Source organism: Podarcis cretensis (genome assembly GCF_951804945.1).
Source record: "Podarcis cretensis genome assembly, chromosome: 11".
NCBI lineage: Eukaryota > Metazoa > Chordata > Lepidosauria > Squamata > Lacertidae > Podarcis > Podarcis cretensis.
Window position 1 is genome coordinate 41299812 of NC_137180.1, and position 27275 is coordinate 41327086.

General features: G+C 42.0%; 1 protein-coding gene across 8 annotated transcripts in view; it reads left to right on the forward strand.

Moving 5' to 3' along the window:
- ERCC8 (ERCC excision repair 8, CSA ubiquitin ligase complex subunit) overlaps positions 1-24892 on the forward strand; it is a 355379-nt gene extending 330487 nt beyond the window's left edge. For 6 of the 8 annotated variants that reach the window (XM_079995729.1, XM_079995724.1, XM_079995725.1 and 3 more), the window contains 5 exons: positions 3231-3334; positions 6199-6323; positions 17577-17774; positions 21498-21584; positions 23993-24892. In XM_079995729.1, the coding sequence (XP_079851855.1) occupies positions 3231-3334; positions 6199-6323; positions 17577-17774; positions 21498-21584; positions 23993-24061 (583 nt within the window). In that variant the 3' untranslated portion in view covers positions 24062-24892. Of the gene's footprint in view, positions 1-3230; positions 3335-6198; positions 6324-17576; positions 17775-17864; positions 17944-21139; positions 21198-21497; positions 21585-23992 lie in introns of those variants that run through there. The other 2 variants (XR_013843548.1, XR_013843549.1) reach the window with 2 other exon arrangements.
- The last annotated feature ends 2383 nt before the right edge of the window (positions 24893-27275 follow it).

Sequence of the window (27275 nt, forward strand, 5' to 3'; positions counted from 1 at the left end):
CTGCCAGGCAGAGTGAAAGGCATTCCACAAGTGCTACTCTCTGGACTTGGTCTTGGCAGTAGGACTGGAACTACTGTAACACAGTGTCAGTTCCCATTCCCAGGAGCTGGTCCAGGAGGGTACCATGGTCCATAGTATCAAAAGCCTAAAAAAATCGAGAAGCAGGAACAAACGCTCTGCAAAAGTCATCAGGGCATCCAAGGGCAACTCAGTCCCATGGGCAGGTCGGAACCTAGATTGGAATGGAATTAATTGTCATCCAAGGATGCTTGCAGCTGCCCCACCAAAACACTCTCCACCACCTTTCCCCAAAAGGAGGTGTTTGTGACTGGTTAATAGTTGTGCCAGTCCAAGGAATGGCCACCGAGCTCACATAACTCCAGTCCTGAAAGACCTACATTGGCTCCCAGTACATTTACGAGCACAATTCAAAGTGTTGGTGCCCTAAATGGCCTCGGCCCTGTATACCTGAAGGAGCGTCTCCACCCACATTGTTCAGCCCACCCACATGAGGTCCAGCTCCGAGGGCCTTCTGGTGGGTCCCTCACTTTGAGAGGTGAGGTTGCAGGGAACCAGGCAGAGGGCCTTCTCAGTAGTAGCACCTGCCCTGTGGAACGCCCTCCCATCAGGAAACAACTATCTGACTTTTAGAAGATATCTGAAGGCAGCCCTGTTTAGGGAAGTTTTTAATGTCTGATATTTTATTGTATTCTTAATATTTTGTTGAGAGCCACTGAGAGTGGCTGGGGAAACCCTGCCAGATCGGCAGGTTATAAATAATAAATTATTATTATTATTATTATTATTATTATTATTAGTTCAGATCCAGTTTCTTTATAAGCAGCTGCACCACCGCCTCTTTCGAGGCAGGTGGGAACCATCTCTTCACACGGACTTCCGGCTAAGATGGCATCAAGAAAGATCATTCTGGATTGAGCTCCACAGTCTGTTTTAATTGTTTAATTGGGTTTTTTTTCTTCTTTTTATGTGCTAATGCTGTTGCCGGCTCAGCAGCTATCTGATTTATTGAGGGCAAGGACCTTTTCAGTGTTGTTTTATTCTCCAAGGAGCCAAGAATCATAAATCAGTTTCACAGGGAGTTCAACAGCCGTCTTTGTGGCATTCCTGGGGTTTATCTATACAGGTTTTAAACTTTATTCTAAGGATTTTTTAAAAAAAGCCTTTCAAACTTTTCAATGTTTTACCACCTTTTAACATAACTGCTTATCTTTGCCTGCCAACAAGGGAAAAAAATACAAGCTTGTTTGATTGACTGTTTGCTTGCTTGGGAAAAGGGGAAAAGCAGGCTTGAGGAGAGGCTGGCAGATAGTGCTATTGCTCAAATAAAACATTTCTTAATGGTAGTTATCTGAACTCAGTCACTTCACATGCAAGTGGAAAAGCCTACACAAATCACCAACAGAGACTAATTACAGACTTTATACCTGAACAGAAGTAAACCAGCCACAATTTAATCTCAACCCTTTCAGACTCTGACCTAGTTATTTTGGACAAGTGATGTTCTGATGACCAAGAGGAGGAGGTCAGTTCTCAGTTTTCACTTGTGATGGCAGCTGCAGCGGAGGACTCACAGAATGCTTAGCTAAATGAAAAGCTAGCTTGTTTGTTTGACTAGGCATTGATTTATTTGTAATCATAATAATAGATGTTGGCATCCCTCTATCTTGGGAGACAATGGAGGAGTGCGCCTTTGGGGGGTAAAGTCAATAATAATGTATTTAACACGTTTATACCCCGCTTTTACTCCAAACAGCTCAATGTGGCTGAAAACAAGGATAGAATTATTAAATCAGGGAAGGGTGAGCTTTGCAGAGCCAGGGTCCACATTCCCTGAAGGCAAAATAGTTGGGAGACACATACTCCCAAATAGTTGGGAGACACAGGTACAGTCAAAACCAAAAGTGGGTGGAGACATCCCTTCCCTCTTCCTTCGTCTCTCTCACACAGAGACTCTGTTTCTCTGTCTCTTCTGCTAGCCAGTTTGCATTCTTTTTTGAGCGCCAAGGTCTATACTATTTCTCCTGCCTCTTCAGCTTTTCCTACCAGCTCTTCTGTTTCTTGTAATGGTGATGTCATTTTTTTGGATCTCCCCCAGCCAGTTTCCCTCTGTGCCCTGTGACTTACCTTTGTGCCATCTCAATGGGAAACAGAAGAGCCAGCCAAAGACAGCTGTCAAGTTGTGATGCCCAACAATAAGGGATGCCAGGTGGAATACTGAGTAGACACTATACCTGGCACACTCTGGTTCTTCCTCTGAGCCGCATCCTTAAAAACACTCCAGCATCTACCCAGACCACAGAGAACACTAGGAATGGAGTAGCAGCCTTTTTTGGCAGGGGGAGGTTTTCTGTAGTGTGGAGAAATTGGTGGCAATGGGGCCAAATTCAGCAGGATATAAAGGGGAGTCCCAAGGGCTTTATATGGACCCAAGGCTGCAGATAGCCCATATGTGCCATAAATAACATGTTTAACATGTACATCAACAGAAAGAATGTGGTAATGCTTAGAAACAAACAAAAAGCATGTTAAGTTAACCATCTGGTGCCATCCCTGAAGGTTTTTTAGGTGCCAGGTGGAAAAAAAACTATTTAGGCATTTTAGTGGCAAGTAATAGAATTTGTTTATTATTGTTGATATGTTTTACTTGTTTTATGAAGGTTTTGTGAATATGACTTTCTGGGTTTTGATAACAATTGTCTCATTTTTATGGCTACCATTTAAAATTTTGTAAGCTGCCTTGAGGTCTAAGGTCCAATGTTGAAGTAAATATATATATTTAATAAGGTACTCTTATAAGTAGCAATTGTTAAATTTGTACTTTCCAAAGCAAGATTATTTTTTTAACTACACTGCATTTGTTTTTCCATTCAGAATGAATATAATTCATTGACAGAATAGGCCAATAATGAAATACAGAGGAATTTGTAGAAATAAGCCGTTCCTTGGTTTACCTTTTTCTAAAGCACATGAAGTAGTCAGAAACTTTTCACTTGGAAAACGGTAACTTGCTGTATTAAAAATAACAGGATAGGGAAGACCAGATATTGTGTACATATTAACAAGAACTTGCACATAACCATACTAATGTTAACAGAAAATTTCTAATCCAACCTAAGGACATACTTGCCTTTAAGACAGAGTGAGTTAGGGTTGGATAGAAACCATGAATCTTGTCCATAAATCAATACAAGGTGTTGTTCTTCTTTTAGTGCTGACAGTAGAGTGAAATTGTGGGATGTAAGGAGAGCATCTGCTTGTCTGATTACTCTTGATCAACATAATGGTGAAAAGTCAAAAGCATCTTCTGAAGCAGGTAATCAGTATACATATGCAGTACACACAGGTCTCACTTTCCAAACACAATGCCCAGGAAATCATTTGTTAGATTATTTCCATTACAATATTTCATATGGGAACTTTATTCCCCAATGACATTTTTATCTAAAAAAATCTATTATACAATAAAATAGCAGCTACAAAAATACAAATCAAATAGGTAGAATATGGAGTCCTCTCTTAAAAGTAATTCTTAGCCCTTACCACACACAGAGGACCATAGCTCCCCCCAGCTCTCACCTGGGATCTTTCCTTTCTCCTCCCAGCCTCTCACTTTAGGAGACCAACATTTCCCTGCCTCCCATCAAGGGTCCTCAAGGTGTTCAAGGTGTCTCAGAATCATTCATTTCTTTTCCCCATGAAAAGTCCAAGATGGGTTCCCTAATTGTTATTATTATTAATAAATGTCAACCATATTTTTTCTTTTGACTTTACCTCTATTAATTTCCATCACATTATTCCATTTTGAGTGATGGTAAATTATTCTGTCTGTGTCCATTTTAAAGTCCCTCCACCATAGAATATGTGATCACATATTCCATAATTTTTTTCTTAGTATATATCCTTTAGTTCATGTTCAGTTCCATATGCTCAAATTCCATTTCCAGTTGTGTTTACAATAGTATCCCAATCTCCTCTAAGAACTTCCATTTTGGGTCCCCCCCAGTCTTTTTACAGATATAGTACTCTGAAATCTGATAGTACATATCAGTCAGGCTGCTGCCAGCAACCTCCACGGCCGGTTGCCCAGGAACATACACAGACAAAGAATCTTCTTACCATTCAGTATTTACAGAGGGAGGCTACAAAACCCAGCCTCTTGGATAATGGTGTTGTCCTGAGTGAATCTCCAACGCCCCCCCCCCCTTTCCTTCCACATACTTATTCGTCAAGCTCAACATCTCTCTTACGGGTGCTGAGAAGTGCCCTCTGTTTTTGAGCTCTTTGCTCTCCTACTTTCAAGGCTCACTGGGTTCTGGGAAAGGGGGAGTCTAGAATGCTTTCAAAAGACACTGTGTCTGTCAGCTGTGGCCCCCCTGGTGCTTCTTCTACCTCCTCCTTTTCTCCCATTATTTCCCAACTTTCCCCTTCATCTGCCCCTGAGCTGTGACCTTCCTCCTCAAACCCCTGTTGTAAATCTAAACTGTCTTCCACTTCTCTGGAAGGGTTAGGCTGGGGAGGCAGTCTCCATCATTTCTCCTCTGCCCAATCTCTGACATCATCATTCTCTCAATTCGCTCCATATCATATGCAGAATATTTTCTGTCTGCTAGAACTGAAGGAAGGCCAGGACTAAAGTTTTCCCAAAGCTTCCCCTCCCCCCGCAACTTGAGCAATAACATATCCAGAAAATTCTCCACCTAATCATTTGTGATTTTAGTTTCTCCTTCTCCAAATCCTTGTAGGGAAGTCATTTCCATTGAAGCATCACCATCTGCTTTCTTCAGTTTAACTATGTCATGATCCAGTTTTGCTAACTTTTCATCAATTTGGTCTGAAGTCAATTTGAGTATTCCCCATTTCCATTTTCCATTTCATATCTCTGTGGTTCATTTTCTTCATCAAACGCTGATCTGATCATTTTTAATTGTTCAGCCACCAACTATTGAATAATACCAACAGTCACTGGAAGATAGAAAAGTACCTTTACCATAGTGAATGCTTTTGATGTTCTGGATATTATTAGCAACTCAGTCTACTTTAATATTTCCACTTTAAAATCACAGCTGCAACATGTCTTATAGAAAATTCTTTCCCATGGCTAGTAATGGCCGCTTTACTTCAGTTTTTTCAGTTCTTTAGTGGTAGGAAACAGAAAAGGGGTTAAATATTTTTCACACAGGGATTCCCCTGTTTAATCTTTATTGTCAACCATAGATCTGGCTTTTCACTCTGCCTTAGACACTTTAACGATCAATTTCCCTTTTTGTTTTTCTTAATGGCAGAAGGTGGAACTTACAGATTTTCAGATTGTAGATTTTCCTCAGCTGATGTAGGGATCTCTTGTTACAGTTTTTCTTGTCCCAGAAGTATTTTTAAGAGAGGGTGTTGATTGTGTGATATTTGGGCAGAATAGCTTGCCAGTTCATTCTAACTCCCGTCCAAGCTTCCAGACACAGACAGCAGGAAAATGGCCTCAAGCCAAGCGTTTGAGGTAAACTTCCAGATCACCCTTAACTCCAGAGTGGTGATTAGTCGGACTTTTTATTATCAGTTACCACATAATTATCTTCTGTCAACAGGAGCTAGCAGACAAATAGCCAAACCACCATTCATTTCCCCAGTAGTCCATATGAGAATATTTCTAATCCATGATTTGTCCAGTCTCTCCCCACCCCATTCCCTCCATGGTTTCTTCTTGAAATGGCTGCAGCCAACCAGCAGAAGAGAGACAAAGGGAAAACTGATTTGTCTGATCTCTCTTGCTCCCTGATTTGTCCGATCTCCATCCCCCCCCCACATGGTTTCTACCCAAATAGTTGCTGCCGACCAGAAAAGCACAAACAAGGAAATGGGCAAACTATGGCTATTCAAATATATGAATCAACCATTCACTTAGCGATATTTGGGCATAATTCTTTATGTTCAGATAAGTGAATTTGCAGATAATGTGTGTTCTGATAGCAGGACACGCATTTACATGTATATCAAGTTCTTAAACATTTCAACACTTAAGCATTTGGTTTCACCCTTGGCGACAAATATTGTCACATGATAGAATACATTGTTGCACCATTTCCCTTCCAAACACTGCAATTACAAATATTTTGCTGTGATGAGTTTTACATTTTGCTGTATCAAACTCTGTAGTACCCGGTGTTGTTCATATTTTCTTAACAGAAAATACTGCCCATAATGGAAGAGTTAATGGCTTGTGCTTCACAAATGATGGACTTCACCTTCTGACATTTGGTACAGATGACCGCATGAGACTCTGGAACAGTTCCAGTGGAGAGAACACATTAGTAAGTTGAGGAAGTTGTTGGGGTTGGGGGGGGCAACTTAGACTGCATACAGTTTTGTTTTCATTATAACCTATGACTAAACAAGTTGGTCCTGATATTGAGGAATGTAATGTATGTGACTCCCCTATTATGCATGTTCAACTCACTCACGACCATGTATACACCATAAATGGGCCACAAAAAGGCACAAAAACTGCATGAACTGTGCAAAAAGAGTGGGGGAAACAGCTAGCAATTCTAGGAGCTTTTTCAACTACATCCTATGAGTCATTACACCAACCTTTGGGGCCTATGGAGAGTTGGAGTTTGAGAAAGGAGGTTTGGTGGAAGCGATTCTAGAGGAGTTTGGGAGATTCAAGTCAGTCTCGTAAGTGCTGTTGGTTTTTAAAAGGGGTTTCCAGAGGTTTAGAGGATGTTTATGGGCTTTTTAGATGGTGTTCCCCAGTATACGCAATTTCACATATACACACAGTTCCCAGGAAACATAATCTTGTTCACTTGCACACTGTGCAACCCATGTTATGAGACTTTTTCAGGTCACTTGGAAATATTTATCTTGCAGCTTGAGCTCTGGAATGATGCTGTAATCTCCACTGCCTCAGACTTGGCTGCCACAGATGTTGTAATGGTAGAATTAACTTCTTAATAACTTAATTTGTTTACTCTTTCAATCAAGTGTCAAAAATAAACTCTGTAAGAGCCACTTGTTGAACAGCAGAGGGCTGGGCACTCCACAATGGACAAAATTCTGCTTTTTCCCCATCCATCCTTACCATCAGGCTATTGATTTTCATAAACTGCTACACTGAGTTGTAGCAAACTTTCAATCTACCTGCTGTTTCCCATCCCTGGAAGGCAGCAGAGTATGGGAACCTGGACACACCCAATAGAACATGCCTTATATGTTTTACTGCCACTGTCACAGGCAGTATGCCCCTGAATACCCATTGCTGGGAATCACAATAGGAGAGAGTGCTGTTGTTTTCAGGTCCTGATTTTGAGCTTCCCATAGGCATATGGTTGGTCATGGTGAGAATAAGATGCTGGTCTAGATGGGCCATTGACCTGACTCCTCAATCTCCTCTTATGTTCTTACATGGCTTGAATTCTAACTTCCCTTCTGTGAACTGCACACATTCATGGTAGGCCATGCCACCATCTTCTCTCTTCAGCTTCCTGTACCTTTGAAAATATGCTCTTGAGGGTTGTGAGACAATGGGGAAGGTATGAAAAATGCTGCAGGGATCTGCAAAAGGAATGAGAAATCATTCTGCCTTGTGAAATGGAAGAACAGCTCAGGTTCCAAGTCAGTGTATTTAAAGTACATTTCCACAAATTTTGTATTTTCATTTATTTTATTTCTGTGTCACTTTTCACTCACATGAGTCACAAAGTGGCTCACATACAATAAATAATAACATAGCAGAACATCACAATTACAACACAAATTGGTTTCCAGCCACACCCATGATCAATGGGGATTGTTCTTTGCGGTCCTCCAGGGGCTAGGAAGAAGTTCAGGCAGGGAAAAGGGAGGAAATGAGGCATAGATACTCTTGATGCTCTCCAGTGGAGTCTGGGGAGTTCACTGCATCCTGCAGTGTCGCGCAGTCCTGTGTCTGCCAATTTAGAAGGCAGAACAGGAGAGATCAGGGAGTGTGCCCCTGCCATGGGACGACCCTCCGTTACCAGCATAATCTGTGGAAGGTTCTTCCTTAATCTGGATAATTGGCATTAATCAAGAGGCGCTTCTTCCTTAATCTGGATAATTGGCATTAATCAAGAGGCGCTTCCAAAGCATCATATGCAAATGGGCTACAATCGATCAGCTGCCAAAAGAACTGGGACTGGTTTTCTGAAGGTATTTGAAAGGTTTTCTGAAGCTTGAGAATCTCTACAACAGCTGTGAAAGGAAATGGGGAGGACAAGGTACTTTGTGCTTTCTTATGGTTTTCTCATGGTCTTTTTCTCTCCTGTCCTCTACACAACGAAGAGGCCTATGTAGTTGCTACTCTGCTTGTTACTTTGAAAAGGGGGGGAGCTTCTGATTTATGCTTTACAAGAAATTTAATGAGGTTTTGCTATGTTCCCCGCCCCCTCGACCAAGGGTGAATGGACTTTATTTACGACCTCTTCTGGATGGGGGTGTTGTTGGATAAATGCAGTGAGAAAAAGGGGAAATGACCCACAGCTGGACAGTTGTTGAAGAGTGGCTGAAGCTGAGAAAATATTTTGCTGTGTGTTGTGTGCCAAAAAAGAATTGCAAAGGGAAATTTAATGGCGGAAGTCTGAAAAGTTCACTCCGTGAGTTATCTATGGCTGTGGTTCTCATGTTAGTTCGATAACAGCGGAATGGAATGGAATGGAATGTGACCTTATACCACTCAGACCAACACTGCAACAAGAGAAGGAACTGAACTCAAAAGACACACCAGGTCTGGAATGAAATGAAGATGAAGGACTGCACACCTGAAATGGATTATAAATATATAAGATGTAACTGTTGATATTGCAGTGTCCCAAGTGCACAGCGGAATGATGAGGAATATGTGCACATACTCTATATTGCTTTATTTACATTTCAAAGCTGGTAGATTACAGAAAAACATCTTGCCTCTGCCGGAGCAGAAAAGGCATCCTCTCTCCTCCTCTGAAGCACGGAGAGAATCACTGAGAAAACAGTGAAAAACAGGAAACCAGTGTACGTCACATCCAGTCTCCCTTTCCCGTGAGAAACCCAACAGCAATGCTGTCTGTGGAATGTAAACACCTGTCTCGTGACAAGCACTTCGCTGCACAGTGAAGAGAGCAGAAACCAACATCCTCCCCCTTTCTGTGAACATCACTGGGCAGCGTGTTCGTACAATATCAGTACAAACCCAACTTCTGCACATAGGTACAGTGTTGATCCCTTGATACAATCTTGGACAATACATCAGCAGGAATTTCATTACCTGGCATATAGGACACCGTTACGAGTCCCTTCTGAATACGTTCCCTAGCATGTTGCACCTTCAATTGCAAGTGCTTCGTGCTTTGCTTACAACCTTCAGAATTCAGCAAAGCCAAACATGCTTTGTTGTCCTGGTAAACCTGGATTGGACATTTGACAGGAATTTTCATGTCTTTGCACAATTGTAACAACCATTCACAATCTTTAAGTGAATAAGATAGTGCATTCAGTTCAGCTTCACAAGTACTTAAGCTAACTGTTGTTTGCTTCTTGCATGACCAATCAAATAGACCCTGATTGTACATATAGCAAACTCCAGACGTGCTTTTCCTGTCTGTAGTGTCACTTCCAAAACTTGCATCTGCAAATATCTCAAGACCACCAGACTTCTGATTGTTAAATCTCAGTCTGTAATGCATAGTGCCTTTCAAATACCGCGCTATGCGTTTCAGAGCTTTCCAATCCTTAACAGTAGGATTGTTGACTTGTCTGCTTAGCAAATTACAGCTAACAGCAATGTCTGGTCTTGAACATCTGGCAATGAAGTTTAGCTTGCCTAGCACACTTCTGTACAGTGTAGTGTCAGAAAATGCTTCTTCAGTGTCATCTACCTCAGTGTTTCCCAACCTTGGGCCTCCAGCTGTTTTTGGACTACAATTCCCATCATCCCTTGCCACTAGTCTTGCTAGTCAGGGATGATGGGAGTTGTAGTTTAAAAACAGCTGGAGGCCCAAGGTTGGGAAACACTGATCTACCTGATAACCTGTTATCATCGGTGTGTCTACAGGGTTAGCATCCATCAGGTTTAGTTTGCCTAACACATCAGCAATTTTCTGTGACTGGTGTACTAGAATGTTACCATCTTGATCTCTCTCTATTTCCAGAGATAGGTAGTTGTTTACCTCTCCAAGATCTTTCATGTCAAAGTGTTCTTTCAGTTGAGCTAGGGCGTTATTGTACATTGTGACATCTTTCCAAAAGAATAATAAATCATCAACATAAAACAAACAATACAGTTTCTTTTGCCCCTCCTCTTTGACAAATACACATGGATCAGCTTTCCCTTGCTTAAAACCTAGAGAAAACAATACCTCAGTGAGTTTTGTGTGCCAACACCGTGCACTTTGTTTGAGACCATAAAGGGATTTTTTCAGAGCACAAACATATCCCTGTTTTACCTGTACGCCATCAGGTGGAAGCATATAAAGTGATTCATCTAGAGATCCGTACAGAAAAGCTGTATTCACATCATGGTGACTAATGTGTAGATTCTCCTCTGCAGCTAGCTTGAGCATAAGCCTGATGCTCTCATACCTCACTGTGGGTGAGTAGGTCTCGTGATAGTCTTCACCTGGTACCTGTGCAAAACCTCTGGCTACCAACCTGGCTTTGTGTCTGACTATCTTGCCATTTTGATCTGTCTTCGCTTTGAAGACCCATTTGCTTCCAAGCAGTTTCATTCCTGGAACTACTGGAACAAGTTCCCATGTTTTGTTCCTTTCCAAGGAATCAAGCTCAGCCTTCATGGCATTTAACCATGGCTCAGCTTCCTTTGAATCCAAATCCTGGATTTCTTGGAAACTTGAAGGTTCAAATACCTTCTTGGAGCTTTTAACAGCTGTTACTGCTATCTTAGCAAACTCATCAGCAAATCTCTTTGGAGGTCTACCTTTTGTGGCTCTTTGTGACCTGCGAATTAGCCTTAGGTCTTCAACACTCTCCTCTTCCTTCTTAGGAGAAAAGCGACCTATTGTGAACAATGGTTCTTCCAATTCTTGATCAGAGCTTTCAGAGGGTCGCATAGAGGCTTTCGCACTCTTGAAATCCTCTGAATCACCTGATTCAGTTTCAGACTCAGAATCAGAACCTTCATCAGTGGGTGTGGGTTGCTGTGGTTGCTTTTGACTATCCTCAGTCTCATCACTGTCATCAGGGTAACATTGGAAAATTCCCACATTCTCCCCCCACTTGGCATTGTACTCAACACTTCTTTTGAGCTTAATAGTCTTAGAGTCAGTCATCCTTATTCTGTAAGAACCTTTCTCATAACCTAGAAAGATACCATGCAAACCACGCTTGTCTAACTTGGAGTTTTGTGGTGAGTGAACCCACATGTCAGAACCAAAAATTTTCATGTGTTTGATGTATGGCTTCTTGCCAAACATCTTCTCATAGGGGGTACAACCAATCGCTGAAGATAACCTGCGATTATAACTGTAAGTGAAACATGAGAGAGCTTCGGCCCAATAACTCTCTGGAAGATTTGCATCATGTAGCAAAGTTTTTAACCCTTGAAGCAATGTCTGGTTTGCTCGTTCTGCAAGTCCATTCTGCCATGGCGAGCGAGGACTAGACAAATCGTGTTGAATTCCTTTCTCAGACAGAAAAGCTTCAAACTGCTGAGAAGTGAATTCCCCTCCGCGATCACTGAAAAGAGTCTTTACCTTCTTACCATGCACATTTTCCAACCAAGCACAGAATTCCTTGAACCTAGGAAAAGCCTCTGATTTCTGCTTGAGATTGTACACATAAATATACCTGGAAAATGCATCAATGAGAACCATGAAGTACCTATTTCCTCCCAAAGAGGGCGCTAGTGGTCCAACCAAATCAGCATGAACAATTTGGTATGGTTCTGTAGCTTGCCTACTAGACACCTTACCTTTCGCAGCCATTTTCACCTTGTTTGCTGCACATGCCTTGCACTTCATGTGGTACCTGCAGGGTTTAATAGTCATACCTTCAACCAAGGCAGGCATTTTAGATACTGCCTCAAAATGCAAATGACCAAATTTTTGGTGAAAATCATGAATACATTCTGCATGCAAACTTTTGTTAGAACCTGCGATGCAACAAGTGTCATCCTGCACAACATCATCATAATACAAAACATATAAACGATCAACATATTCAGCATACAATACATAATCATTTTTCTTTGTGATGATGCACCTTTTGTTCTTAAAGGAAACGTCAATGTTCCGCTCATTCATCTGTCCAACGCTGAGCAGATTATGTTTGGCATCTGGTACGTAAAGTACATTCTGTATCGATAAGTTCAAACTGTGAAGAACAACAGTTCCGTAGCCTTTACTGGGAATTGTGTGGTCATCCGCCTGGTGAATCGCACCTTCCTGCGGTGTAAAAGACACGAACAGTCGCTTATCGTTGCACATGTGATGGGTCGCCGCTGAATCAACAACGAAGAAAGATCTAGACGTCTTCTGGACCTCTGCAACTTTTGGAGTGAAGCGTGAGACCATTGCCTTGGGCTGCGTTGTCCTGGACACTGGACCTCTGCCTTTACCTCGGCCTTTTCCACGCGATGAGCTTTCGCTGCGCTGCTCTGTCTTGGCCCTGGGATATTTGCATTCCCTCTTCATATGGCCTAGACATCCACACGAGTAGCATTTCACTGCCTTCAAAGCTTTGGCGCCATCTGGTGGTTCCACTGCACTCTGGGATGACGTCTGTGAAGACTCCCCCTTTCCCATGCAGCTATCACCCTGGCAATCTGCTTCATTCTGAATCATGGCAGTATCACAAGCTACTCTGAGCTGAGCATGTGGCTGATTGGCACCAGATTCCCCACGTGCATCAGCCAGCCTTCTGCAGCTAGCCATCATGACTCTGGCATTAACCTTCTGCATCATCTCTGCTGCTTTAAATCAAGCTGCTTTATACAAGCTGCGTCTGTGCTGCTTCAAGCCTCATTCCAAAGGCAAGTTCAAAAGTGCTTTCTCTCTGCTGCCTTAAATCAAACTGCGTCACTGATTTTCTGCAGCTGCTTTAGCCCAAAAGCACTTTTAAAAGTTACTTTCGATTTCCCCAGCATAGCCTTCGCCTGTGCCCGGCAAATGGCCATAAGAGTTCAAAGTCCAGCCATAAAGCCATTAATTAGAAGCTGGCAGGCTGCCCGGAGCAGTAGCACATACCTCATCAATCATTTTGACGCGCAGAGATAGCGTCCGATCCGTCCCTTTGCATTCCGATCCTTTTGCCGGCATTCAGATGACTGCGTCTTTCTGGGCCCGATAACCAAAAATGTTGATATTGCAGTGTCCCAAGTGCACAGCGGAATGATGAGGAATACGTGCACATACTCTATATTGCTTTATTTACATTTCAAAGCTGGTAGATTACAGAAAAACATCTTGCCTCTGCCGGAGCAGAAAAGGCATCCTCTCTCCTCCTCTGAAGCACAGAGAGAATCACTGAGAGAACAGTGAAAAACAGGAAACCAGTGTACGTCACATCCAGTCTCCCTTTCCCGTGAGAAACCCAACAGCAATGCTGTCTGTGGAATGTAAACACCTGTCTCGTGACAAGCACTTCGCTGCACAGTGAAGAGAGCAGAAACCAACAGTAACTGAGGTTGCTGTTTGTAAGGTGGAAAAGCGGACAGCTGGAAGAATGGCTTAACGACAAGTGAAGAATGTCAGCTGGAGACTAAATAAGAAAGGAAACAGTGAAAGGGGAATATCTTGGACATACGATTGTAACAGAAATGAGAAACCTGAGTTTAAGAAATTGTATTAAAGTAATTTGTTTCAATTTGTAATAATTTGGGGCGGAAATAAAAATAATTTTAAAAAGCAATTACAATACAAATCATAGAAAATAATTAACAAATAATCAATAAAACAATTACAGATCATCAGTAAAACAACCACCATCTATAAAACACTATTTACAAATCAACTTAAAAAATAGGCTAAACAGCACAGCTACATGAAAAGTCACATTATAAAATTCACAAAGTATTACAACAGTCATATTCCACAGAACATTATCAACAGCATTAACAAACTGACAACCGAACACAGACTAAGCACTGTTGAATTCACATATACAGTGGTGCCTCCTCGCAAGACGAAAAGAATCCGTTCCGCGATTCTCTTCGTCTAGCGGTTTTTTCGTCTTGCGAAGCAAGCCCATTGACGGCTTAGCGGATTAGCGCTATAAGCAGTTTAGCGGCTTTTAGCGGCTTATCAGCTTAGCGGATAAGCGACTTAGCGGCTTAGAAAAAGGGGGGGAAAGGGGGGGAGACGGAAAAACTCGCAAGACATTTTGTCTTGCGAAGCAAGCCCATAGGGAAATTCGTTTTGCGAAGCGCCTCCAAAACGGAAAACCCTTTCGTCTAGCAGGTTTTTCGTCTTGCGAGGCATTCGTCTTGCGGGGCACCACTGTATTCTGGATTAATTCTGGTTAAAGTTAAAGCTACAATCAGCTCTTAAAAATTAAAAGTGCATCTTATCTCCTTAGAAGAAGATAACTACAAACAAATCTTTAAACATACCTTCCTTTAGTTGCATGTAAACGACTCTGGCAAGTGTCATGAAAACCAGAAAAAAATGCCCATAAATATTTTGTGGTCTGATCTGAGTTACAGTAAATGGCATACAACAGTATGTCAAAATCTTGATGCCTGAGTTGTGGGTTGATTTTCCCTGTAGCAGTTGTATGTACAACAATGTGTATAGCTCCAGTGAGCTAGCATGTACAAACATAGTAGTAGTGTTTATCTGGATTTTGGTCTGCATCTTCTTCAAGCATGTTCTATGACATTTGAAGACAAAGTCATTGAGCAGTGGAAGGAAACCTCTGTGTCACGGGTGTCTTCATTTGGCCTGCCAGGTTGTATTGAGCAAGCCACACTCACACTATACTTGACATTAGGTGTGTGGCAAGTAACGATTCCGTTTGGCTTTCCTGTCCTGATTTGTTGGTGTCATCAGAGGTCTTGCTGCATGGCATGACAGTAGTTTTCCAAACAATTTGGCCTCCAGCAAAGAACAGATGTTCGCTCTAAATGATGATACAGCAGCGAGCTACTCCTGAAAATATTTCTGATTGCACCATCCAACTCATTGAAATGAATCTACAATTTATTTAATCCATGCTTATGTTGCACAAATGGGTGGCTGCTTCTGAAACTCTGTGTGTCATATTTTCAGCATTTGTTGCTGTGATCCCATAATCAAAGCTATTTGAGGGAGCAATTATATTCTTGAATCCTGAATCTTCCAGAAGGGTAATCGCCTTCCACTGCATGTTACAAGATCTACAAATTTAATTCATCACTATTCACTTGAACTCTTCCTGTGAAAAGCTGCATATAAAGTACTTTACAAAGAGACAGTGGACTTTTTCTTCTGTAATTCACCATGTATTCTTGTTATCTTTCTCTTTGAAACAAAAGTTTATTGCATTATTCCAGGTGATATCTCTGTGCATGCCTTTCATGTTGTCTGTTTTCCAATTCCCTACCATACTGTACAGTAAGCCACTGGAAACTGCATGTATAATTCCAACTAGGAAAGACTATCTGCTGAAAGCAAGAGGAGTTATTCTTGCTTTTATTTTCTTCTCCCTTGGGCAAACAAAACTTGCTGTTAGTTGTAATGTCAGGTTAAGTGTTTCAGCCTGTATCAACTTTATTGCACATCACCAATACGGTAAGTGGATCTCTGCTTGTTTCATGAATTATCTTCCCTTTTTCTCACTCTGGCTTACTTTTAATTTAAGAAGCAGAAAGAATTTTCACAAGTGAGTAATTTGTTTCAGCTGAAAAAATGAACAGAAGGTTTTTCCAGGGCCAGATCACCTTCCCAACCTCTGACATTTCCTCCAGGCCTCTGGCTTGGAGACTAATCTAGGTTTCTGGTTGCTCTTTCCTGCAGCCACACAAGGCTTCACTGCTCAAGTAGAACCGAAAATTAAGTTTCTACAATAATATTCCCCCTTGGATTCAGTTATTGGGTTATAATTTTTCAACAGATTACCTCCGCTGGGATTTAGCTCCTGACACACAATGTATTTGATGCGCCTTTATTTCAGTTGCAGTGATGCTTCCATAAATTAAATGGGTAGTACTTAACCTTCTCATCTTCACACAGCTGCCTAACTCACTAGTTACTATGACATTGTGGCCAGCTGTGGTTTCCCTCGTGTCCCTTGTCTAAGACCTGGACAAGACAGTTGACTTTGAAGATGATCCAAAAGCTATGGTTAACGCAGGATACAAGCTGGTCAGATTCTGAGACAAGTTAAAAAATTTCTAGTCTTTAAAAGAGTTTATCTGGTTGCCTGACCATGTCCAAGTCCAATTCAGAGAACTCGCTCTTACTTTTAAAGCCCTAAGTCAGGGGTGGCCAACTCCCAAGAGACTGTGATCTACTCACAGAGTTAAAAACTGGCAGTGGGTTCAGGTCAAAGTTGTTGAGCTTCTTTTTATGGGCTGCAGGGCTAAAATGTTTAACTTTTTTTAGGGGAGCCAAAGTTATTGGGCTTCTTTGTGGGGAGCCAGTGATCTATCACAGGCATCCAGTGATCTACTGGTAGATCACGATCTACCTGTTGGATGTGCTTGCCCTAAGTGGTTAGGGCCCCAGGTAGAGTCTGCTTCTATATCAACCTGGTTGTGTTCCAAGGGCACCAAAAGCTCAATGGTGAGGAATGAAGGGACTGGGCTGGCACACCCGGGACATTTGGGATAGGGCACTGTGTGCTCCCTTCATGCACAATAGGGCTCATACAGTATGCCACCCAGGCGATACTATGCAAAACAGAGAATTTTATAATCTGGACATCACACTAGAGATAGCCAGACACAGTTGTGCCTTGGTTTTTGTATGCCTTGTGACTTGAACGTTTTGGCTCCCAAACGCCGCAAACCTGGAAGTAAGTAAGGTTTGTGAACGTTTTTGGGAAGCCGAACATCCAACGTGGCTTCCGATTGAGTGCAGGAAGCTCCTGCAGCCAATTGGAAGCTGCGCCTTGGTTTTTGAATGTTTTCGGAAGTCAGACGGACTTCTGGAGCAGATTCCGTTGGAGAACCAAGGTACGACTGTACTAAAAAACATATCCTTGCCTGTAAGAATGCATGGAATCTGCCAGGTCTTTGTGATCAAAATACATATGCACCAGCTTAGTAAACACAGGTGAGTCTAGTCCAGCTGGTTAATGGTTTGGTTGCCTTTCTGGGAATATACTGCATATATATTATGGTCTGTTCAAGACCAGTTAAATAGTCTTCAGGAAAGAGAGTCTACTCCTGCTGGCTAGCTGCTTCCCCTTTTGATCTCATGTTTTGTTCTGATGCTATCAAGTTACAAGATAACCCTGAGCCATCAATGTCAAATCTGAAACTCTATAAAATGTGACAGGTGTGTGAGTATGCATTCAACAGTATAATGACAGGAAGTGAGCTACAGCTTGTAAATGTAATCAGTCATCGTATACCTGCATTGTGACATCAGGAGCTAGCTTTAAAATCTTGTATCATGACATCTTTACAGGTGAATTACGGGAAGGTGTGCAATGAAAGTAGAAAAGGACTCAAATTTACAGTCTCGCATGGCTGCAGTCCAGAATTTGCATTTGTGCCATACGGTAGCACTATTGCTATTTATACAATTTACTCAGGAAATCGAATGGCTATGCTTGGGGGCCATTATAGTTCCGTCGACTGCTGTGTCTTTCATCCTAATTTTCAGGTAAGTGAAGTCCTCTGGCTGATTCTTAGGCTATTTAGCCTGAAAACAGACCAGTTATGTTTAATGGCCTTTCACTTTTGTTTGCCTCAGTACCCGATAATAAGAGATAAACTGCATCTGTACATGAAGGATCTTCTTTGCTGTTATGACTGATGGGCCAGAAGGAGTGGTCAGTATTATCTGAAAGGGTTCAAGTAAATAAATTACTGCATTAGCAATGAGTAGTTCTCACTGAAGAAGCATCTTAATTGTGTTTTAAAAACACACGCCCTGAAAATAATTAATACTCAAAAGTGATAGATATGGGGGTTATAGGTTTCACGCCTTTTGCCTAATTAGAGTTCATGAGTGCTCAAATTGTCTGGAAAATATCCATAATGTATTGAAATAATATTTGGGAGCATCCCTGAAAAGATACATAAAATTATTTGTAGAGATTGAGGTTTGCTCTCTCTTCTGCATTTTATATATACTAAAAATACTAATTTAGCTTGCTATCTGATGCTTAATAGTGATACGTTGTATCTCTATTGAGGTACCATTTCTCATATAAAACAATACTTGCCCCCTACCTCATCTGTCAGTACAGTTCCCTCCAAATACTGGGAATGGAATTCCATTCTAGGTTCCCATATGAAAAGATATCCCCTCTTCTCCCCCTGCAAGCTGTTGTGTGGGTTCTCCCAACCCAGTTGTGAAGAGGAAGCCTTATTGCACAAATGGAACTCCTTGCACAGGACTTCTACTGGCAGGGCTAGTCAACTGAATCCTCTCCTGTCTTAAACTGTTCTGGCTGGTATCGTCTTGAGGAATTAAACTAGGTTCTTAACATTTTTTATATAGCCTACGACCATAATGAAATTATTAGCCTTTGTGGCCATCAGTAAAGAGTAGCTTTCAATGAAAAAACACCCCAATGCTTTGTTTTTGTTTTTTAAATACAACTAAAGACACATAATGGTGCTCAAGTGTGAACGCAAGTTGGCTATGATGCTAAGCTGGACAGACGTTGTATAACACTCTCCTAACCTTAACATTTTATCTTAATTTGTGTGTTTCTAATGGGACATCTAATGTGGAATTGCCACCAGCACAGCTATTAAACATATGAAATCCTAACTTGAAAGGCTGGCAGCATGGTGTAACATTTATGCAACAACTGACGTAAATTATAATGGGCTTGCTGGCCTCAATAAAGGTTTCCTTGTGCCTAGCAATTTGCCTGATTGAGCTGTGCACACATGCAGCCCCCTAACTGTATTCAGATTCCATGGGAAATATTTTTAGATTGTGATGTGAAAAGAGGCGAGTTTGCTAAAGCTGCTTTGCTCCATTTAGAAATAAATTGACTTGTTAAAAAAAGCCTTTCCCCCTGAAGTGTCTTGTCCCAACACCTCTAGAATCAAGTCATTTAAAGAAAGATTCATTTGTGAGTTTTCGAGAACTGCTGTAGTTGCTTTGTGCCACATCTGAAATGGTATCCTGAGTCTGCCCTGATTGCCGCTATCATTATTATTTATTGAATTTGTTAGTCGCTGATTTTCCCCAAGGCAACCCAGAGCAATTTACAACCGAACAACTAAGCTACTGACCATGGGTTGTCCATGGGACACACTTTTTTTTTCAGTCTGAGATCCTTATTCCTTTGTGGGCATCCTTCTGGGTGCTATATGCCAATAGTGAGTGTGACCAGAAAACAGGTGGATGGGACAACAGATGTGTGGCTTACTCTTGTATGGTAGGCTGCATTTCAAGTATGCAAAGGCCAGAGGTTTCTACACATACCATAGGAGCCAACTCCTAGGGGCAGTGGGAGCTTTGGCCCCCACAAAGTTGATGGGCATTCCCATTCAAATAGTGTGTTTGCATTGTGTCATGTGATCGATTATGTGGGTTGGGGCGGGGCTTGCCTGGGCCTGTATTACACTGGTACTCTAAAACCAAAATAAGCTTTAAGATAAGCTTGCCATGGATTCCTAGCCCTAGTTATTAATATCTAGTTAGTGTTTTGGAAAAAATTCCGGGGTGAGAGACTACTCAACAGCCCAGCTCATTGGGGTGCAAGTCCCCTGCGGGTCTATGCAGTCAGCAAAAAAAGGAAGTTCCAGCCAAGTAATTTGGAGCAAAACAGCGGTCAGTAGACCACAATCTTTATTGTTGTGCAGCAGGTCCCCACAGGAGTAAGAACCCCGAGCATGGGGTGACATCCTCTTTTAAAACTTCTCCCAGAATACACTTCGAGCAGCATCATTGATACATCATCACTACATCACAAGCATGTCACAAATGGGGCAGGGTATACCATGCTTACATAAGTTCAACATTAGGTCACTTTATGAGACACCTTTCTCAACACCAAAAGAACAATAAAACTTTACATATCCTTGCCCTCAGGACTTGTCTGGAGGTGGGCTTTCAGAACACTTGACTTGCTAAACTGCCTCTGCAGATGTCTCTTGTTGCCCCCTTGGTCACTCCCTGGGTGGGGTGCCGTGTATGTGCTCTCACGCTTGGGGAGTTATGGCAGTATGCCCTGTTCCTGCTGCCTACAGTGATTTCCTGCTTCTTGGTTCAGGGAGGGAGGTAGAGCCCAAATTCACCTTTCTTTAAAGGTTAAAATGGCGTTGGAATGAGGAGAGTCGGTTAAAGTATGGATTTTCTACAAATTTATAAAGCTAGGTATTTTCCCTGACCTGTCAAGTCGAAAGAATATACAGTTGTACCTCGTGTTGCGTAACCTCCAGGTTATGGAATCTTTGGGTAACAGCCGCAACAAACCCGGAAGTATATACTTCTGGGTTTTGCTGCATGCACAGAAGTGCACCATGCTCATGCACAGAAGCGGTGCCTCTAGTTACGGATTTTTCAGGGTGTGCACGGCACCCCGAAACAAATTAAATCCGTAACCAGAGGTACCACTGTATTCAGGCATAATATTTGTAACATTGTAACAACTTTAAAGTTGTGCCGCCCCCCCTCCCCCGTTTGTCATTTCCGTAACATTAGTTAATTAGGCCTCATTTTGCTTTACTCTGCTGATTAACATCAGTTCAACCTTTGGCCTATAGCAAGTCATGAATAAGTTAAAGTAAACATAAGTCAATTCATAAGTGAGATAGAATAGACTCGTTTATTGCTTGTTTGTCTGCTGCTCTGAGAGCCTTTTTTGCTGAATAGCAGGGTAAAAATGCTTTAAGCAGGTAAGATGAAGTAGATGGAAATAAAAAATTCAGCAAGCTTAAGTTATTTATCAGTGTTTTTAAAATAAAATTACTACAGAAAAAAGAATATGTTTATGCACTGCACACATGCATTGTAATTTAGGTGCTATACTTTAAAAAAAGTTATTTTATATTTTCATGCAGGACTAATCCTGTAATCCCCTCATCTACAACTTCAATACAACTATGTTGCTTTTATGAGGTATGCGAATAGAATTGGGCTTAGCGTCAGCGTGACTTTGCAGCAAATGACTTGAGATCCAACCTTAAATGCACTTCCTGGGAGTAAGTCCTCTTGCCCTTTGTGGGATTTGGGAATAAACATGCTCAAGATCACACTATTAGTCCCACTGAAGTTGCTATGATTGGGAGAAGACTCCAGTGTGGATAATTTACTTCCTTTCCCCACATCCCGTTCCCCCAATTCCTATTTTGCCTCAAGCTCACCTTCTTCAGTATTCAGTAACTGATCTGTGACTTTTTGTTGGTTCCTTCATGGCAGGAACTTTATAGTGGTGGGAGAGACGGCAATATCCTTGCCTGGGTACCATCTCTGAGAGAGCCAGAGCCTGATGATACTTCTGAAGAGGTAAATAGCTTTTTAGTAGAGCAAGATGAAAACTAGAGCATCTGTACACAAGGGATATATTCTGCGCATGATAGTAAAGGAAGAAATCCCTGCATGTGAGTAATGAAGTCATTGTAAGAAAGATTTCTCACTGACATGGCTGGGATGATGGATTGTAGCTCCATAAGCCTGAACAAGGTATCCATTCAGTTTAGGCTGCTGTAATGCAGGACCTGATACATCGTGTTCCTCTGCAGAACCATCACATCAGTACTGGATAATAGTTAATAGAAATCAGAGTATGGAATTCCAGGTCCTGGAATTGTATGGAATCCTAAATGTTATGTGGTGTTGTTGTTGTTTATTACTTATACCCCACCCATCTGACTGGGCCTCCCCAGCCACTCTGGGCAGTTTCCAACAGAATATTTAAAACACAATAAAATATCAAACATTAAAAACCTCCCTAAACAGGACTGCCTTCAGATGTCTTCTAAAAGTCAGATAGTTGTTTATTTCCTTGACATCTGATGGGAGGGTATTCCACAGGGCGGGTGCAACTACCGAGAAGGCCGTCTGTCTGGTTCCCTGTAACCTCATTCTCACAGTGAGGGAACCACCAGAAGGCTCTCGGCGCTGGACCTCAGTGTCCTGGCAGAACAATGTGGGTGGAGACGCTCCTTCAGGTATACTGGGATGAGGCTGTTTAGGGCTTTAAAAGTTAGCACCAACACTTTAAATTGTGCTCAGAAACATACTAGGAGCCAACGTAGGTCTTCCAGGACTGGTGTTATATGGTCTCAGCGGCCACTCACAGTCACCGGTCTAGCTGCCACATTCTGGATTAGTTGTAGTTTCTGGGTCACCTTCAAAGGTAGAGTGCATTGCAATAGTCCAAGTGGGAGATAAGTAGAGCATGCACCACTCTGGCAAGACAAGTCTCAGCCTGTGTACCAAATGGAGTTGGTAGACAGCCGCCCTGGACATAGAAATCACATGCATCCCAACATGTGCAAAGTACTGTTCTGTCCCCACCCTTCTTATTTTGGCCCTGCTGTCCATCTAGATCCAGTTGGCATGTCCCCTCCCTTCTGCATTTAGCCTTTTCTTTATAAATAATAAAATTATTGTTGTTGTGGTCAGGGAAATTAAAATGTCTTGAGAACTTAAGTTACAGAATATGCATGCAGAACTGCAGGGGGTGGGGACTGGCTTGATTCCACAAATGCAACTGCATTTAGAATACTCTGTACAGTTCTGGTCACCTCAAGAGTTGGAGAACATTTAGAAAAGGGCAATCAAAATGATCAAGGGGACTGAGTGGCACCTTATGAGGAAAGGTTGCTGCATTTGGGTTTAGAGAAAAGGTGAGAAAAGGGGAGACTTTCCAGAGTGAGAGACTGGGAGGAGAAAGGAAAGCTCCCAGGTGAGAGCTGAGTCTACCACTGTCTTTGTGAGACAAAGCTTTTGAGGGAGGACTCTGCATCTCCTTTTCTCTTTTTCTCTCTGTTTTTGTTTATGTTTTTATTTATGCTGGTTTCTTTTGTCTTATTGTCCTCTCTCTCTCTCTCTCTCTCTCTCTCTCTCTCTCTCTGTGTGTGTGTGTGTGTGTGTATGTGTTGTTTACTGCCCTATAACCAGTGCTTTTTTTATTTAAAAAATGTTAAGGGGTACTCTCACTTTGACACAAGAAAATCACCATTTTATTGTTCAAATCGGGAAAAATAAATACAGTAAATGGACAAAAGTACAAAGATTCACGAACTGTTTCAGGGTATGTGTACCCCTGCGTCCCCCCAGAAAAAGGCACTGCCTATACCCATATATTTCAGGGTGGTTCACAAAAAAAGTTTTTTAAAAAAGAAAAGGTGAGTAAGAGGTGACAGGATAGAATCACAGAATTGTAGAGTTGGAAGCGACCAAAGGGTCATCTAGTCCAACTCTCTGCAATGCAGGAATATCTTGCTCAATGTGGGCTAGAACCCAAGACTCTGTGATTAAGAGTCTCCTGCTCTACTAACTGAGCTACTCTCAGTCCTACGCATGGCATGGGAAAAGTGAATAGAGGAGTTTTTCTCCCTCTTTCATAATACAAGAACTCATGGACATTCATCCAATGAAGCTGAATGTTGCAATCATGGAGTCAGAAGATTCAGGGCAGAAAAAAACCAAAGTACTTCTAGTACATGGTTAAACCATAGAACTCCCACAGCAGACAGTGATTGCTACAAATTTGGATGGTTTTAAAAGAGGATTGTCGAAATCCACACCTCTACTGTCAGAGACAGGACATCTGCTTTCCAGTTTCTGTGGGCAGAATGCTGTTGTGCTCTTGCTTGTGTGCTTCCCACAGGCATCTGGTTGGCTACTGTGAGAACCGAATGCCGGACTAGATGGAATCGCTGATGGAATCTTCTCTTCTTTTTCAGTTGCGGCCTCAGCAGCGCCTGAATCCTGCTTATGAAGATGCATGGAGTAGCAGCGACGAGGATGGATGAATTCTTAGTAGGTTGTTGACATAAAACATTCAGCCATGCACAGTATTTTCTGAAGAAAGGATATTAAACCACGGGTCCAGACAACAGCCTTTTGTTTCAACTGTGCAGTGTTTCTTGTTTTAAAATAATACCAGATTTTTATGTTCTGTTTGCTACTTCATAAAAACAGGCCTGCTGGATAACGCAATTCCATGAGTTCCTGTGGTCTGAGGCAGTAATGCTTCTGAATACCAGTTGCTAGAAACTGCAGGAGGGGAGAGTATTGCAGGTTTCCCACAGGCATCTGGTGGGCCACTGTGAGAACAGGATGTTGGATCAGAGGGGCCATTGGCCTGATCCAGCAGGCTCTTGCCTTCTTATCTGTGTTGCTGGACTCCAGTTCCCTTTGGCTGTTCTGGCTGGGGCTGATGGGAGTTTTAGTCCATCAACATCTGAAGGGTCACAGGTTCCCCACCTAAACCTAAAGTATTTTTGAGGATGTCCTGAGGCAAAACTCTTCAGTTCTTAAGGAATAGTGCTTCAGAATTATAGGTGATCAGCTGGCAAGCATTAACTAATCATTTTGCCCCCAAGTCCTTACATTTTCTTGAAGGCCTGTCATCTGACCTAGTTCAGATTCTAAAACAATCAAAGCTCAAAAATACTACTCACCGTCGAAAAATGAGCTTTTTGAGCTTATCAAGGGTGCAGTGAGATTAAGGGCCTCTATCTGAACAATAATCTTGATCATTTGATTATCCTTTTTACCCATTGTTGTCTTTTTAATTGTATATATTGCTTGTTTTATGTTGCTATGGCTGTTGGCTAATGCAAATAAAGTTTATCTATCTATCTAATGAGCTTTTCTAAAGCACAGTTAACCTCCCAATGTTATATCTAAAGTCATATCATGGCGAACTATCTCTCCCAGCAACTCAAGGTGAAAGCTTCAGCGACTTCTTCATCTTCCCACATCTGACCTCCAAAATGAACATTGTGTACTGTTTATTGGAACTGCTTATTACTTCTATTTGGCAGGCAGGAAGACATACTGTATTTTTCCATGTATAAGATGGCAGCGCTTAGGGCTTGCCGATCGAAAGGTCGGTGGTTCGAATCCCTGCGGCGGGGTGCGCTCCCGCTGCTCGGTCCCAGCGCCTGCCAACCTAGCAGTTCGAAAGCACCTCCGGGTGCAAGTAGATAAATAGGGACCGCTTACCAGCGGGAAGGTAAACGGCGTTTCCGTGTGCGGCTCTGGCTCTGGCTCTGGCTCTGGCCAGAGCAGCGATGTCACGCTGGCCACGTGACCCAGAAGTGTCTCCGGACAGCGCTGGCCCCTGGCCTCTTAAGTGAGATGGGCGCACAACCCCAGAGTCTGTCAAGACTGGCCCGTACGGGCAGGGGTACCTTTACCTTTACCTTATGTATAAGACGCCCCTTATTTTGGGGGACTCCAAATTGAGAAAACACCCCCTCAGCACTACCCGTGTATAAGACAAGCCCCAATTTTAAACCTAATTTTTTGGTTTAAAAAAACCCTAGTCTTATACATGGAAAAATACAGTAATTGAAATCTCTGTGCACTGCAAGCAAGTCTGTTTGGATCTGGGTGCAAACCTGAAATATTTCTGTCTTGAGAAGTTCTCGGTGTATACAGTAAATTTGTTTACATTTCAGAATTGGCTGAAAAGCTTGGTTGTGTTTCAGGGACTATACATTGATTTTGTGTTGTAATGACTGTCAGCCCAATAGAGGTGGGAATGTGCAGAAGTGTTGCATTAACCAACATGAAATAGGAAAGACCTTTTGCCAGCATACTGTTACTGTTAATGCAAGCAAGCGTCTGGCCTCCCATTGTGCTAGGTGCCTGTCAGCTATAGACCTGCAGCACCTGCTATTGGAATACCTAACAATGCCTTGCAGTGCATTTGTTCCTTGTACAGGAAGATGTTGCATCAGAGCTGCAATGCAACCACAGTTTGGAAGCCAGCGACCGAGTGTTCTAATATATAATGCACTTAAAGTTTGGGAGAAACACTGTTAAATTATATATAAGTCTGGCCTAATACTACAATGCGGATTAGCTTAGAGACATGTGGATTTGAAATGTGGCCAGCTATGTAAACAAGTAAAAAGATTACACTTGCCAGCACAGAAATTGATATTAGTGCAGTTGTCACCTAGGATGACCTAATTTTCAGCTGCAATTTAGGAAAGTGCTTATTAGTGGCTGAAACCAGTGGTGTTTATCTGCCTAAATTTAACCTCCTTTTCCTTATCAGCCTGGGTTTTTTTCTTAATTCAGTGCAAGAAAGAGTTACTTGCACCGTGCATGGGCGTCTTAAGACATCTCTCATTTATGCCAAGAACGTGAAAGAATGTGCACACTTGGGAGGCATGGTATCAACAAATGAAGATGGCAACATAACTCTGTTGCGCCACTCCTCACTGCGTCAAAATCATCCTTCAATCACCCTTCTGAATTGTCTGACGGTACCTCACATTAGCATCTCTACACAGCATCTCTATGCAGCTAACTAAAGAGTGAAACTTAAGATTGTATTTTGAACCTAGAGATACTTTCGCTACCCTGGAGCTTTCAGGGGAGGAAGAAGGCCCTACCATGGCATTGAAGGGCATGAGATTATCAAAGAAGGATGAGGCGATACATTTCCTGTTGTTGTCAGATCTGTCTGACAACTTCGTCAAGATCTGTGAAAATACTCTTGAGGAGTGCTAAAATGCTAAGGGAGAGGAAGACGTAGAATTACAGCGGTAAATTTTGTTTGATTTAGGGTGAAATTGAAAAGGAGAATGAATTTATATTTAATTGGCTAAAAGGGTTGTTGAATAATTGTTAAAAATAAAAGGATGCAAAAAGGGGAAGGTATGGGGAAGTCCGAGAAAAGAGGCTTATGGAAATAAGGTTAAGAAATTATGATTTTATGTGTTTGTTTCCATGTCATTTTTGTTGTGTTTGTTAAAAAATTGGAAAATTAATAAAAAAAAATTATTAAAAAAATAAATAAAAAATAAATAAAAAAAAAAGATCTGTGAAAATATTTTACGAGCTGCTGGAGGCCAGAGTTGACCGCAAGGAAACCCAGTTGTCCAAAGCCACTGAAACAGCTAATGAAGCATTGGTGGTTGGCATCAATTACTCAACTATAATTAAGAAGCTTTCAGATTTGACCAAACAGGTCCAGCTCCGGCTGAAGGGGCAAACAACAATTCC